The following is a 15,305-nucleotide window of genomic DNA, read 5'->3' on the forward strand; positions in this document are numbered from 1 at the left end:
CATAGTGATACTGCCTCAGAAACCCAAGGAGGTGTCACTATGAGTTGGGTCCGACTCGACAGCACATAACAAGAACAACAACAACAGAGTGGCCAAACTAGCCAATCATAGCATCAGAATTCTAAGCACCTGAGAGAGAGAGCGACCTTCCCAGAACATTGCTTTGTGCCACTCCCCACAGAAATACCCCAGGTAAATAACATTTACAATCAGGAGCTCCTCAGTTGCTCACAGCAAATTCTACCACAGAGTTTACAAAGACTTATGGCTAGGAAAGCCATACTAGGTAATTTACTACACTGCATCACTAAAGGACAAAAACACTGTATGAGACAATTATTTTAAAAGTCAAGAAAAGGTTTACATAGAGAAAGAAACATTCTTTGAAGTTTACCAGAGGTGGAAAGAGAAGGAAGAGTCAATCACTAGCTAGAGAGTAAACACATAATAATTTGGGTGAAGAGAAAGGCATATACACTAAGGGGGAGATCAGCACAAAATGATCTAGGGAAAGGAAAACACTGGGAAGAGCACAAAGGTTAAAGGAAACAAAGGTAAACACTATTACATACAAAATCCTGTAATAATAATCTATGAGTAGACACATAGATATAGGTGTGGGAAGGCAAATGGGACTATACTTATGAATATATATTATTTCGACAGAGTATATTTCTTCATATGTATTTACATTGCTGCAAATATAACTATTAATATAATAGAGCACACAGGGGTCAAAGTTTTGAAAACTTCTTAGCCACAACCAAACACTTTGAGGGAATTGACCATAGTCTTGAGGACATCAGGGTCAACTGGAGTAACATAACATAACATAATCCACAAAGACAATATTCTACATTCTACTTTGGTGACTAGTGACTGGGGTCTTAAAAGCTTGTGAGCAGCCATCTAAGGTGCAGCTATTGGTCTTTTTCTGTCCAGAACAAAGAAGAGTAAAGAAAATCTAAGATGCATGGGAACAATTAGTCCAAAAGAGGCGATCCCCAGCCTCCCTGACCCTGAGACCAGAAGAACTACACGAGCCTGCCTGCCTGCCACTGTTGACCACTCTGAGAGAGATCACAACAGGAGGTCCCGGATAGAGTGGAAGAAAAATGTGGAACAAAAGTTAAAATACTAAAAAAGACCAAGCTTAACTGAACTCAGCCCATGGCTAAATTTTCAGCCAAATGACAGACCTATAAGGTGAAAAATAATACCAGGGAGATATGCACTTATCAGTGCATATAATAATTAGCCATATGAGATCAAAAAGGCAGCATGTGCCCAGAGATAAAGCTCAGCAAACAGAAAGGAATAGGAAAGAAGGACAAAGGGAAATGGTAAACACAAGGAGGAAATAGGAAGAGTGCTATTACATTGTGGGGATTGCAATGTATGCCCCAAAACAAAATGTATATGAATTTTTGAATAGAAAATCAACTTGCTCTTTCAACTTTCACTCAAATCAGAATAAAATTTTTTTTAATAAAAATATGAGTATAACTTCTACACATTAGAAATATCTGGGCTTTCAAATAGTCCATCTTCAAATTACATTAAACCAAAATGTCCACACACACACACACACACAAATACACAGTCATTTTTTATTTTGTCCTTGGAGTTAGAAGCTTACAAATACTGAACTGAGTGATAAATGGCTACAGTATACTTTTAATGTTGTTGTTGTTGTTGTTATGTGCCGTCGAGTCGGCCCCGACTCATAGCGACCCCTCCTTGGGTTTCCGAGGCAGTATCACTACGGAAGTAGGATTGCCCAACCTTCCTTCTGAGGAGTGGCTGGTGGGTTTGAACCGCCAGCCGTCTGGTTAGCAGGCAAGTGTCTTAGCCACTATGCTACCAGAGCTCCCAACTTTTAATGTTAGCCAATGATATACTTCTTTTTTTCTCCCTATCCCTGGCAACACAAAGTTTTTCCCTTCTAGATTGCTGGCAGGGTCACCTCAGATTCTTTTTACTATTATATTATTTATTATTGTCAATATTATCACAAGAATCCCCGCATCCAGACAGAACTTCATAGAAGAAGGAAGAAGCACCTGCTGTGTCCAAACAGAAATGAGCATTCACTGGGAAACATGTATAGTAATACAAGCATAGTAGTAAGAAATCTTTGGAGTTTATGCTAGAAACCAAAATACTATTCCTTACATTAAAACATATTCCCTGTCCCATACTACTGACTTACCAATGAACATCTGAAATAGAATCAGCTCAAAAATTGGAGAACTACATATGAAGATAACAATCCCTAACTTAGAAACTCCAAAAAAAAATTTTAAAAGTTAAATATGTAAAAGATTGTCAATTTCTTTTTATATCTCTGTAGTGGGAACTTGGGAGAGAAAGCATAAATATTATTCAGTCTTATCCCTTATTATTTAGTCACATCCCTTAATGTTCATTAGCTGTGTTTAATAATATACCTAAAAAATCTAATAAATTGTTTGGCTTACCTTTTGCATACACATGTCAGCTATTATGGACAGAGGTATTGTAAGGCTTAGTGCAAGTGTGCCTATCAATGATGAGGTAAGAAAGCAGCCCCTGGGGGGAAAGAATAAAAAAAGAAAGAAAGTAAAGAGATAAAGAAACTAAACATCTCCATATTAAAAATATAAAAGGACCAAAAAAATAAGTAACAAGAAAAAAAACATCAAACAAAGACTATCTGTCTATTCTATAATACATGTTTGAGAGTTCAAGAACAAAAAATAAAAGCTTAAGATGGACTGAAACATAATATATAATAAAGCTATCAAGTTTATCTTCATATATTAAAAATTCAAATATATAACCACAAACATAAAACGTTTCAATTACTTGATCTTGTTTCAAGATCTGATGACAGATTACATTCAATTTTGGATATATAGTTTATATTTCATGAAAGTTTTATAAAATACTGTTGAATGATGTTCATGCAGTTTTGGGATGATACTTAGCTAACAAAGGAAACAGATAATATCTCACAACACACTTTAAGAAATTGATAAGCCAACATGTGAACTACCACCAAAGCAAAAATATGTCATCCTCAACAAAACTGAAATAGTTTTTATATGTGTGTTTTTCCCTTGATTTGGCTTAGCACAGGGAAGAAAGAAAAATATTTTAAAAGGATATTACCTTGTTGTCTTCTATTTTTCTAGCAACTGTCCTAACTGTTAAAGTTAAATTATTCATCTTAATTTCACCTTCAACTATCAATGTTGATATAAAATTTTTAAAAATCAATCTGCATTTAATTTCATTTTGTTTAACTTGAGGGAAAATATACCAAATAGAAACAAGCCATTTATAATGTCTAATAATTTTGGTGGGAGCTCTGGTAGCATAGTGGCTAAGGCGCGTGACTGCTAACCAGAAGGCTGGCGGTTCAAACCCACCAGCCACTCCTCGGAAGGAAGGTTGGGCAATCCTACTTCTGTAGTGATACTGCCTCGGAAACCCAAGGAGGGGTCACTACGAGTCGGGGCCGACTCGACGGCACATAACAACAACAACAACAACTTTGGTGTATAAGAAGAAAAATATTACAGCCCCCAATAAGACCATAATGTTGTAATTAGGACCACAGGCCCATGGAAATTGAAGGCAAGTAAATCTGGGCTCCGTGTATGTTAGAATAACGCTTCCCTGTAGTAAAAAGAAAGAGCTCTGGTGGTGCAGTGGCTAAAGAATTCGGCTACTAACCAAAAGGTCCATGCTTCAACCCACCAGCCACTCTGTGGGAAAACGATGAGGTAGCCTATTTCTGTAAAGATACACAGCCTTAAAAACCCTATGAAGCAGTTCTACTCTATCCTATAGGGTCACTATGAGTTGGAAGCGACTAGATAGCAGTAGGTTTGGTTTGGTTTTGGTACTAAAAGGGACTATTTCCTGATACTAGAAGTATTGAACAGAGGCTGGACAATTCTTAACCGTTGCAGTAAATTGTATATAATACACTCTTCTTACACTTGTTTTGAGTTATCAACACCATCTAGAATATGAGGCATATAATGTTTGCTTAATTGGTTTAATTTGATTAACCTACTGCTAATAAGCTATTAGGAGTCCTTGGATGGTACCAACAGTTAAGTGTTCCACTACTAGTTGAAAAGTATGGCAATTCAAAGCCACCCAGAAGCACCTCAGAAGACAAGCTTAGCAATCACAACCTATGGAACAGTTTTATTCTGAACACATGGGGTCACAGTAAGTCAAAATCAACTCAATAGCAAATATTAACAAAGAGCTATTATCATAAGTATTCTTAAAGTAATGAGTGGAGGTACATATGAACAACATAGCTTTGCAAGGTCCTAAATAATCCATCCTAGGTAAGGATAAGGTTTTCTTAACAACAACAACAACAACATGTTTGACTTAGTCTTTTCTGCTTATAGGTATTTATCATATATTATGCAAGAACATTTGGATATGTGCAAACACACAGGAGAATGTTCAATGACATATTATTTACAAAGCAAAAGATTAGAAACTTGAAATGTCTCTCAGCAAGGAATCAGTTAAACATATCCATTGTTACATAATGGATTGGAATATTATGCAGCTGTATTTTAAAAAATGAGTTGAATCTAAGTGCTCATATGTAAGGATCTCTAAGACAACAATTTATGAAAAAAGTAAAGTACAGAACAATCCATAAAATGCTACTGTTTGTGTGCTAAAAGTGAAAAAAATGTTCAGGAAAAATTAAGGGAGCAACACACTTCTATCGGTATAGAAACATTTTAGAAGCTTTATAATCTGACAGTAGTTTCATTTTTGGGAAAATGAAATGGAAAATTTAATGTGGAACAGAGATTTCTTGTCTTGTAAACCCTTTGTACACTTTTGTATGTGTTATTCTTTTAATAAAAAAAGTGAAATGAAAAGAGAACAAAATATTTCAAAACATATAATTATATCATTTGTTTAAAAGTACAAGTTTTCTGGGAGCAAACTCAAATTGCTCATATAATAGAGATAGATTAGATGTGTACCTCTCATATTCGATGGTATCTGAAAGTCTCTATTAATTTCTACTAAAAACAGAAAATTTCTATTGTATATGTATTTTAAAAATAAAGCTTTCAATAAAGAATGAGCATTATTAGTATTTTTAGGTAGAATAGTTAACTTACACAGATTCTCAGTTAATAAGGACCATCCATACTAAACCCTTCTCTAGTCTAACATCCAAAGAGAAATTGAATTATTTCTTAAAAATATGTAATAACTCCTTACTTTGAAATTTTCTAACTTAAACTCAAGAAACTAGAGAATATAAACTTATATTAAAATACAGTGAGTGCATAATTATTTTAAAGCAGCCATATATTGGGTTAAGCCACATGAAACTGTCATCAAAAACATGAAAATCAACAATTTCTCATGGTTCAAATAAGTTCAATCAAAACACTTTAAGTCCTACCAGTAGTACTTATTGTGCCCAGAACCAAGATGGAAAGAGAGGGCCCAACCCCTCCAAAAAAAAAATCATAGCACAAGAGAACAAATACATAATATATATTATTTGGAATATAATATTTCATCTTCTTTTTGGTTAAAAAATTGAGCACCTACAAATGTAAGCAATGAAAGATGGAAAAAATGAATGAAACAATGGAATTTGATATTGAAGAGTTTTAGTTTAGCAAAGGAATTCAGAAATCTACATAAATAACTATAATACAAGGTAAACAGAGAAGTACTACATGAAAAGGGGAGTATACGGAGGAAATTCAGAAAATAAATATTTCCTTGATTGAAGGTGGGGGTAAGTGTAGCAGAACTCTAAGAGAAAATCAGAAGACTATAGAAAAAGCTATTTTCTTGCAGGCTTTTGCAAGGGAAAATTCAACAATAGTCTTACTTGGTATGTAATAAAACTCATTCAGGAGTTTAAGTACAATTTGTTTTTCTTTTTTAATTTCTATCAGATGGAAACAGGATTAAGTATAAAGCTCAGTATGTGAAGTTTCTAAAACTCCACTAATATTGTCTTCAATCTATTTTAAAATTATCACTGTCACTTTAAAATTATATTAACATCTCAAAGTAATCAGTTTATATAGCTAGCTGCTGATATGAAAGGTGTTGAGAACAAACAAAAGTGTCTGAGAACAACCAAACAGGTATCTTAAAGTCCAGGCTCTTAAAGCAAAATCCTCACTTAGAAGCAGGCATTCATACTTGGGATATGTATCTATGAAGTTTGGATATCCGTTAGAGTATGACTCCTTCCAGTTGCATAACATGCCACCTTCTCAAATACTCTAAAAAATTCCTGTCATTCACAGTCTTTCATTCATTTGTTCAACAAGTATTTATTGAGTTCCTCCTATGTGTGAGGCATTATTCTATGCAATGGGCAAACAGAAATGGAAAAATAAGAAAAACCAAACTCACTGCCGTCGAGTCGGCCCCGACTCATAGAGACCCTCTCCTTGGGTTTCCAAGGTAGTATCACTATGGAAGTGGATCACCAGATCTTCCTTCCATGGAGTGGCTGGTGGGTTTAAATCGCCAGCCTTCTGGTTAGCTGTCAAATGCCTTATGCACTATGCTCAACAAACATACAAGCAAATAAAAATAAGCAAAGATGCCACTCTAATGGAGTTCATACTAATTTGTAAATGTGTGGGATAGGATAGAGAGGTGTACAGAAGGGGTCATCAGAAGACAGAAGAAATCTAAATGCTTAAACTATCCAAGTTCATAAACTGCTCACTAATAAATCATAGGACAATAAATAGTACATACCATAGCCACAGGAACTCTGAGAGAACTGTTCCAATAAGGCCATTAATGATAATGCACATTAATACTACTTTATTGGGAAACTCAAAGTCCTCAAATCCAGTATAATGAAGTAAAAAGAAACCTGGCCATAATAGCAGCAGATTAAACAGACCTACAAAACCTAAATATATGTAAAGGAAAAAAAAAGTTAGTAATTAATTATTATTTTAATTTCCCAAACTTATAATATCTCTATAATGAGAAAACATTAAATTTTGTACAAATGGCTCCAACGTTTCCTTAATTGGAATTTGTTTATTTGTTTTTAAGTTAGTCCTGCAAATAGCGCAACACCAAAATAAAACTGTATCAAACAACTACTAATCACTCAATCTTTAAGGTTCAACTATTCACATTGTATAGAGCAACTACTGTAGAATAATACACTTAAAACAATTCAAAAAGAAAGGTTGTTAACATGAGCTGCTAGTAACACTGAACTTAAAAAAAATAACTGTTAATTGTATGTGTTGTGAATTAGCCTAAATTAATTACGAGGAGAGGGACAGTTTGCTCTCTTATTCTAGTCATTTATGTTGAAAGCTTCACTACTATGCTATGCTAGGAATAATGGAGGAAGGTTCAGCGCAAAGAAGATAAAAATCTTTCCAGTCTTCCCAGAGCTTTTATGCTGGTTGGTGAGGTAACTTACATATACAAATAGCTATTCAAGGCATCAAATGCAGACTGACAGTGGTTAAAATGCTTTGCATTCCAACAACCCTGGGTTCCAATCCGAGTTATGATTTTCAATAGTGGTGTGAACCTCAGGCAAGATACAGACAAAAACTCTTTCAAGTTTCAATTTTCCAATCTATAAATGCTAAAGAATATCTACTTAATTAGGCTGTTGGGAAGATAAAACAAAACATTTATATAATAGAGCACTGTGCCTGGCACAGAGTAAGCACTTAAATAAAGGTTATTATTACTGTAGATGAGGTAAATATAGAGCTGTATTAAAATTGTTATAGTAAATATAATTTATATTTGCTATGTCACCTAGGATTTAGGGTACATAGTGCCTAAGGCACTTGACTGCTAACCAGAAGGCTGCCAGTTCAAAGTCACCAGCCACTCTTTGGAAGAAAGGTTGGGCAATCTACTTCTGTAGTGATACCGCCTAGGAAACCCAAGGAGGGGTCGCTATGAGTCGGGACCAACTCGACGGCACATAACAACAACAGTTAAACCAAACTCACTGTCAATGAGTTGATTCCAACTCACAGCAACCCCTGTTGGGATTCTGAGGCGGTAAATCTTTATGGAAAGTAGATTGCTCCATCTTCCTTCCAAGGAGGAGCTGATGGGTTTGCATAGCCAACTTTCTGGTTAGCAGTCAAATGCCTTAGGCACTGTGCCACCAGAACTCCAGTTAAATCTTAAGGAAGCTGGTGCACCCACTCCCTATCTAAAGAACCACAGCTACTCCTCTTCTTTGAAGAACTGTCCTCAGAGAGCAAACAAGTCTATTATTCTCATGAAGTTCCCATCCCATACCTTCTGAAACAATGACTGATGGGAGACTGACAAGGTTGGCTGTCATGGCTCAAAGCCAGGACAACCATAAGGAGTGCCCAAACACACTCTCCCCAACTGCCATGAATTGGGTGAAACCTCAACTTTACCTGAGACCACATGGTTCTTCCCCTTGTATAACCTGCTTCCTTCACTCACTTCCCAGTTTTTCCTGCCTAGTACTCCCTCAATAAATCATCTGCAACAAATCCCTGCTGCATATCCTCCTCCTAAAACCAAACCAAATCCATGGTCATTGAGTTGATTCTGATTCTGCAATCCTATAGGACAAAGCAGAACTACCCCATAGTTTCCAACGCTGTAATTGTTACAGAAGCACACTGTCACTCTTAGTTTTGAACTGCTGACCACTGGGTTAGCAGCTACATTCTTAACCACTGCACCACCTGGGAACCCCAATTAAGACATCAATGATAAAAAAAAAAAAAAAAAATGGGAGCTCTGGTAGCATAGTGGCTAAGGCACTTGACTGCTAACCAGAAGGCTGGCGGTTCAAACCCACCAGCCACTCCTCAGAAGGAAGGTTGGGCAATCCTACTTCCGTAGTGATGCTGCCTCGGAAACCCAAGGAGGGGTCGCTATGAGTCAGGGCTGACTCGACGGCACATAACAACAATAAAAAAAATAAAAACAAACAAAAACACAAAACAAACAAAAGCACAAACATACAGAAGTGACTCATGACTTCAAAATGCTTGGTTAGCATTTAAAACTTATTCTAATTAAAACACAACAATGTGGCATTATTAAGAACCAAATCTATTCTGTGATAAATTAACAACCTGCCATAGAGCTTTCCTTATTCTTAAGGGAGGTAAGGTACAACTTCACCTATTCTCCAGGCCTTCCAGAATCTAGCCTCGCATAACTTCCCGTTCTCACCAAAAGAGAATCCCTTCAGCAAAATTGCACTAATTTATTCACTGTTGCCTGATATGGCTCTGCTCACACTCCTTTATCTGAAGAACCATGACATTTCAATCCTAACTTCTTATCCAAAAAAAAAACCTCACTGCTGTCTAGTTGATTCTGACTCATAGCGACCCTTCCCTGGGTTTTCTTTACAAAAGTAAACTGCCCAGACTTCCTTCTAAGAAGCGGCTGGTGGGTTTGAACCTCCTGCCTTCTGATTAGCAGTCAAATGGCTTAGGCACTACACCACCAGAGATCCCTCTTATCCAATTTTATAGGTCAAGTCAAATCAAGTTGACTTTATATATCACGTCACAGATGAAGAGGATCAATGAGTTACGTTTTATGTGCACTCCCTCGTAAGACTAAATTAAGAAAAAGTTTTGAAACTTGCCATTGTTAAAAACTCATAGTGACCCTATAGGAGTAGAACTACCCCATGGGGTACAGATGCAGAATGCCACATCTTTCTCCTCTGCAGCCACTGATGGGTTTAAACTGCTGACCTTTCAGTTAGCAGCTGAGGGGATGGCAGTGAGTTTCATGTTGAAAAAAAAAAAAAGGGTCAATGACCCACCTACTTAAGTATAGTAAGAACACCCAAAGAATATTAGCATTTCTTTCATTCAAGGTAGAATGTTCTATGACTCCACAATAAAACATCATTAAAAGTTATCACTTTTACAGGTAGATTTATTGGATTCCATACTTGTACAATCACCTAGTCTGGTGATTTTATAAACATTTTTGTTGATCTTCAGGTGAAGGTATTCAAATTATTTTTAGCAGAAAATCTTCTTTACAAGCAGAGCTGTTCCATATGATGCAGCAGAGGAATCCAAGAACGAAGCTCATACATGCAACCCATCTTTTCCCAATCTCCCTCTGTAAATCAGAGTTTGGAAGCCACTCATCTAGTGCAACTTTCTCATTTTCCAGATGAGTATAAGATAAATGAAATTACAATAGCCAGAATCCAGGTCTTCTGACTCCCTGTAAGCTGCTCTTTGAACTCTCCTCATCTGATACGCAAATAACTTCTGTAAGGTATCTTGTCAATTGCTCTTTCCTTACAATCCTACAGATTCCATGAGTTCTTTAATGAGCCGATTTTAAGAGCAAAGGAGAATTTATAAATCACATTCAGTGATTTATGGACTCAAACATAAGAACTGATGCCACAACCTATGTCATAAAAGAATCTGAGTCTTAAAGATGAAGTGTACAAATAGGAAAACTTTCAATGGCCCCACAATTTTCAATGTTAAAAGTAAGTACATAAAAGAAGCACACAGACCAGAACAGTATATGTGTGCGTATGTATGTGCATATGTATATAATTAATTACTTAGGGGCAGTTTCCCCAATACTATGCTTCAAATAATTTAAAAAAATGGTAAAATTATAATATTAACAGGTATACTCTCACATGCTTGTAATAGCATTATTCCATCATATCAATAACAAATATCTAACAAGCTGAAAACATTGCTGTGAAAAATGTGCTCAAAGGAGTTCCCTTCTCTACTTCACACTGAGGAATGGACATTCCCTCATAGAAGTACAAAACTATGTAGGAGATAGTAAGAGAAAAATATTAAGACTGGACTTCAAATCTTTAAGGTGTATTCCATCTGTAAACTCCTATGATTTTAAAGAAAGAGTCATATGGCAGGAGAAAAAGACTTTTCTCTTCCCCTCAAAAAATCAAGAACAACATCCTAAGTGAATCACTTAGAGTAAACAGCCTCACAAGTTAAACATATTCTTACCAAAGAACATTGGAATATCCAACTTATCTTCTCTGTCTACTTTTCTTTTAATCATAACAATATAGACAGCATAAAGCATGGCTCCAACAAGAGACCAAATGGAACCTGTAAAAGTCAACATAATGATTTAAAAATTTCATGCATTAACTCATTCAACATTTACCTACTTAAAAATCTAATTATGTGACAGATACTACTCTACGCAATCAGTATGTAAAAGTAAAAAAATAGGTATACCTCACCCTATCCATGTCCTCTAGGAGTACAGGATGGATTTTAATATACAAGTAAATAAATGCAAAAACAGTCACATCGAAGTTCTAGCCAAACATTCATACATGTTATAAGACAAAACACATATTTGTGTAATACTTTGTTTTTTTTTTAAATTCTGAAATTAAAAAAAAATACTACCTGTTTTTCCCTACAAAAATAACTTTGACACTTACTACGGTCCAACTTTATAATGCTTTTTTCTATCTCAGGAATGTTGTTTATATTGTTGTCTTCACCCCCATAGCATTCTCTCCCTGTATCATTTTTTAATATCTATTCCACCATCATCACCCAGAGTTTCTAGGCCCTGTTAAAGTACCACCTCTGCCACAAAGCATCCTCTCTAAACTCCACTCAATTTCTTTCTCCCTTGTTTTCTGTTTTAGACAATATCATATTTACTATGGTTATATATAGTATTATGTTATTCTCTAGTTGCTTCATTTTGCTAATCTCATATAATGAGCAAAATTAAGAACTCCTTGAAAACTTCAAATATATAATATATACATTTCAATGCCCCACAATATCTAGCATAATGCTAGGTTCACAGTATGTGAATAGCAAGTACTGATTCTCTTTTAACTCATTAATGTTTCATTCTCAAAAAAATTTAAAGATGGTGGAATAGACAGACAAGCTACACAGACTCTTTTCAACAAAGAGAAGAGAAATCAATTGACACAGACACAGAAGATAATCCTGAAGCTTTGAAAGGAAGGATACAGAAGTGGACTTAAATACCAACTAGTAGAAGACCTGAATGAAAACAGTGACTAAGGAGACAAACAGAGCTGCAGACTGTCAGCTATGTTGGGAGCACGGACAGCCTGAATATTTCTCCAAGTGGTCTTAGGACCTGAGAATTAACCTGAAAATCAGCCTTGCTCCCCAGGGGCTGCAAGGAGGACTGCACTAGTGCCTGATGATTAAAAAGGGACTGAGCTGTGGACTTCTGCGTGTCCAGAGGGCACAGCCATTTTTAATGTTTACAAGTGGTGGCCATTTTGGATATTTAAAGTGACAGTGTTCTTGTTCAGATTCCAGGGACCTAAGAATAGGTTCCACTTGCCAAGGACAGAACAGACATATGGGAGGCTGACGACTGGAAAAGAGACAGATGGTGAGTGCATAAGTGCTTCCAACTAGTGAATAGAGGAGCACAGTACCCTGCTTACACAGATAACATACAAACAAAACGAAACCCTTGGGTGAATCATTCCAATATACAATCACCAATTAAATACAAACACAAAACTGTCACAATGTCTCAAAGACAATAAACCATCACAGTCCACACAAAAGAGCAAGATAAAGCAGTAGAGACAAGGGACCAGGATACAGACCCACAACACATTCCTGAGGAAGAAGCAGCATTGCAACTTCCTGATAAGAAATTAAAAAGAATTATATTTAGGAACTTCAAGATTGAGAGACAGATTGAGGAAAATACTGACAAAATTGAGGGAAATACAGACAAAACCCAGAACAGTTTCTAAAGAAAATAAAAGAACAAAATGACAAAATAAATGAAAAATTAGAAATGATACAAAATTGACAGACAGAAATCCAGAAGATTAATATTAAATTGTCAGAAATAGATAACACAATGAATGGGCAAAGGAGTAGAACTGAATCAATGGAAGGCAGTATTAGTGAGACTGAAGACAAATACCAGAATACTTCTTTGGAAAGGGATCAATCAGAAAAAAGATCAAAACAAAATGAAGAAAGCCTAAGGTTCATGAGCAATACCATCTAAAGGAATAACCTACATGTAATCATAATTCCAGGCCAGGAAGAAACAAATAAAACCACAGAGAAAACTGTCAAAGATTTGCCAGAAGAGAATTTCCCTGATATGATGAAAGATATATCCATTCAAGAAGTCCAATGAACCCCAAACAGGATAGACCTTAAATGAAACTCACCAAGACATATCATCATCAAACTCACCAAAACCAAAGACAAAGAAAGAATCCTGGAAGCAGCATGGGAAAAGAGAAAAATTACCTACAAAGGGCAACCAATAAGCCTAAGCTCCAATTTTTTGGCAGAGACCATGCAGGCAAGAAGGCAATGGGATGGTATATATAAAACCCCGAAGGAAAAAATTTTCCAACCAAGAATTATATATCCAGCAAAACTGTCCCTTATATATATGATGGTGAAATGAGGGCATTTCAAGATAAGCAGAAATTTAGTGAATTTATTAAAACCAGACCAACCAAACCAGATACTAAAGGGAGTCCTTTGGACAGAGAACCAATAGCAGTAAACAACAACCATTAACACACATGATGACATAACCCAGAAACCCACCCAGTTATGGAAGTATCCAAAGTTAATAAGCTTACAAGATTGGAAACAGGGAACCAGAGACATCAGTTGGCAAATGAGGACAACTACAAACCAAAATGAGGGAAAAAAATTATATAGTTACAGAACTTCTAAATGGTGAGAAAGTCAAGACAATCGCAAGATAGAAAGGACTGTTCTAACCTTGGGAAGAAAACTATAAATCACAGGGTAACCTTAAAGAAAAATGATAAACCTTCTCATCAAAGTAAGGAAGAGAACAAGCACAAAAATTTAGCAAATAGTAAAACAACAGCAACAAAGGAAGTGATAACACAATTCATAAACAAAACAAGCTCAGCACAGAAAATTATATGGAACAAAGAAATCACCAACACCAAGAAAAAACACAAAGCAAGATGACAACAACAAATTCGTAATTGTCTATACTTACACTGAATGTAAATGGATTAAATGTGCCACAAGAGACGGAGTATTGGAGACTGCATACGAAAACATAACCCATCAATATGCTGTCTACAAGAGATATAGTTTAGAGAGAAAGACACAAACATACTAAAAATCAAAGGTTGGAAAAAGATATAGCAAGCAAAGGGCAATCATAAAAGAGCTGTTGTTGTTCTTGTTGTTACGTGCCTGTGAGTCGGACCCAACTCATAGCGACCCCTCAGGTTTCTGAGGAGAGGCAGTATCACTATGGAAGTAGATTGCCCAAACTTCCTTCTGGGGAGCAGGAGTCACAATATTAATTTCTAATAAAATTGACTTTAAGACAGAAACCACCATAAGAGACAAGGAAGAACATTATTGTTGTTATGTGCCTTGGAGTCAGACCTGACTCATAGCGACCCCTCCTTGGGTTTCCAAGGCAGTATTACTACGGAAATAGATTGCCCAACCTTCCTTCTGAGGAGTGGCTGGTGGGTTTACCGAACCGCCAGCCTTCTGGTTAGCAGTCAAGTACCTTAGGCACTATGCTACCAAATGATTAAAGGATAAATTCAACAAGAGGACATAACAATAATAAATCTCAATGCACCTAATGCATAAATATTTAAATACATAAATATACCAAATAAATAAATCAGACTTTAACAGAATTGAAAAGACAAATAGAAGACTCCACAGCCATAGCAGGAGACTTTAATATACCATTTTCAATCAAAGATAGAACAACTGGAAAGAAACTCAACAAATGCAGAAGAACTAAACAATACAATCCACCAACTTGACTTTATAGACATCTACAGAACACTTTGCCCAATAACAGCACAATATACATTCTTTTCCAGTGCACACTGAACATTTTCCAGGATGGCTCATATGTTCGGCCACAAAACAAGCCTTAATAAATTCAGAAACACTGAAATACCTTAAAGCATCTTCTCAGATCACAAGGATACAAAATTAGAAATCAGCAACAGGAAGAATCAATGGAAAGAGAGCAAACACCTGGAAACTGAACAACACCCTCCTTGAAAATGACTGGGTGATAAAAAAATAAAAAATTAAATAAAAAAATTCCTTGAATCAAACAAGAATGAAAACACAACATACCAAAATCTTTGGGACACAGCAAAAGGAATGATCTGAGGCCAATTTATAGCAATAAATATGTTGTTGTTGTTGTTGTTTGCTGTCGAGTCGGCCCCAACTCATAGCGACCCC

At 36.0% G+C, this 15,305-nt stretch overlaps 1 protein-coding gene across 1 annotated transcript in view; it reads right to left on the minus strand.

The window, feature by feature from the left end:
* Positions 1-15,305, minus strand: part of SLC35F5 (solute carrier family 35 member F5) — a 67,736-nt gene that overhangs the window by 10,235 nt on the left and 42,196 nt on the right. The window contains exons 11-13 of the mRNA XM_007937614.1: positions 11,043-11,147; positions 6,781-6,940; positions 2,481-2,571 (exon numbers count right to left, since the gene is read on the minus strand). Of these exons, the coding sequence (XP_007935805.1) occupies positions 2,481-2,571; positions 6,781-6,940; positions 11,043-11,147 (356 nt within the window). The remainder of the gene's footprint in view (positions 1-2,480; positions 2,572-6,780; positions 6,941-11,042; positions 11,148-15,305) is intronic.

The sequence above is a fragment of the Orycteropus afer genome, unplaced genomic scaffold, assembly GCF_000298275.1.
Source record: "Orycteropus afer afer isolate SDZICR_OR568_19922 unplaced genomic scaffold, OryAfe1.0 scaffold00004, whole genome shotgun sequence".
Lineage (NCBI taxonomy): Eukaryota > Metazoa > Chordata > Mammalia > Tubulidentata > Orycteropodidae > Orycteropus > Orycteropus afer.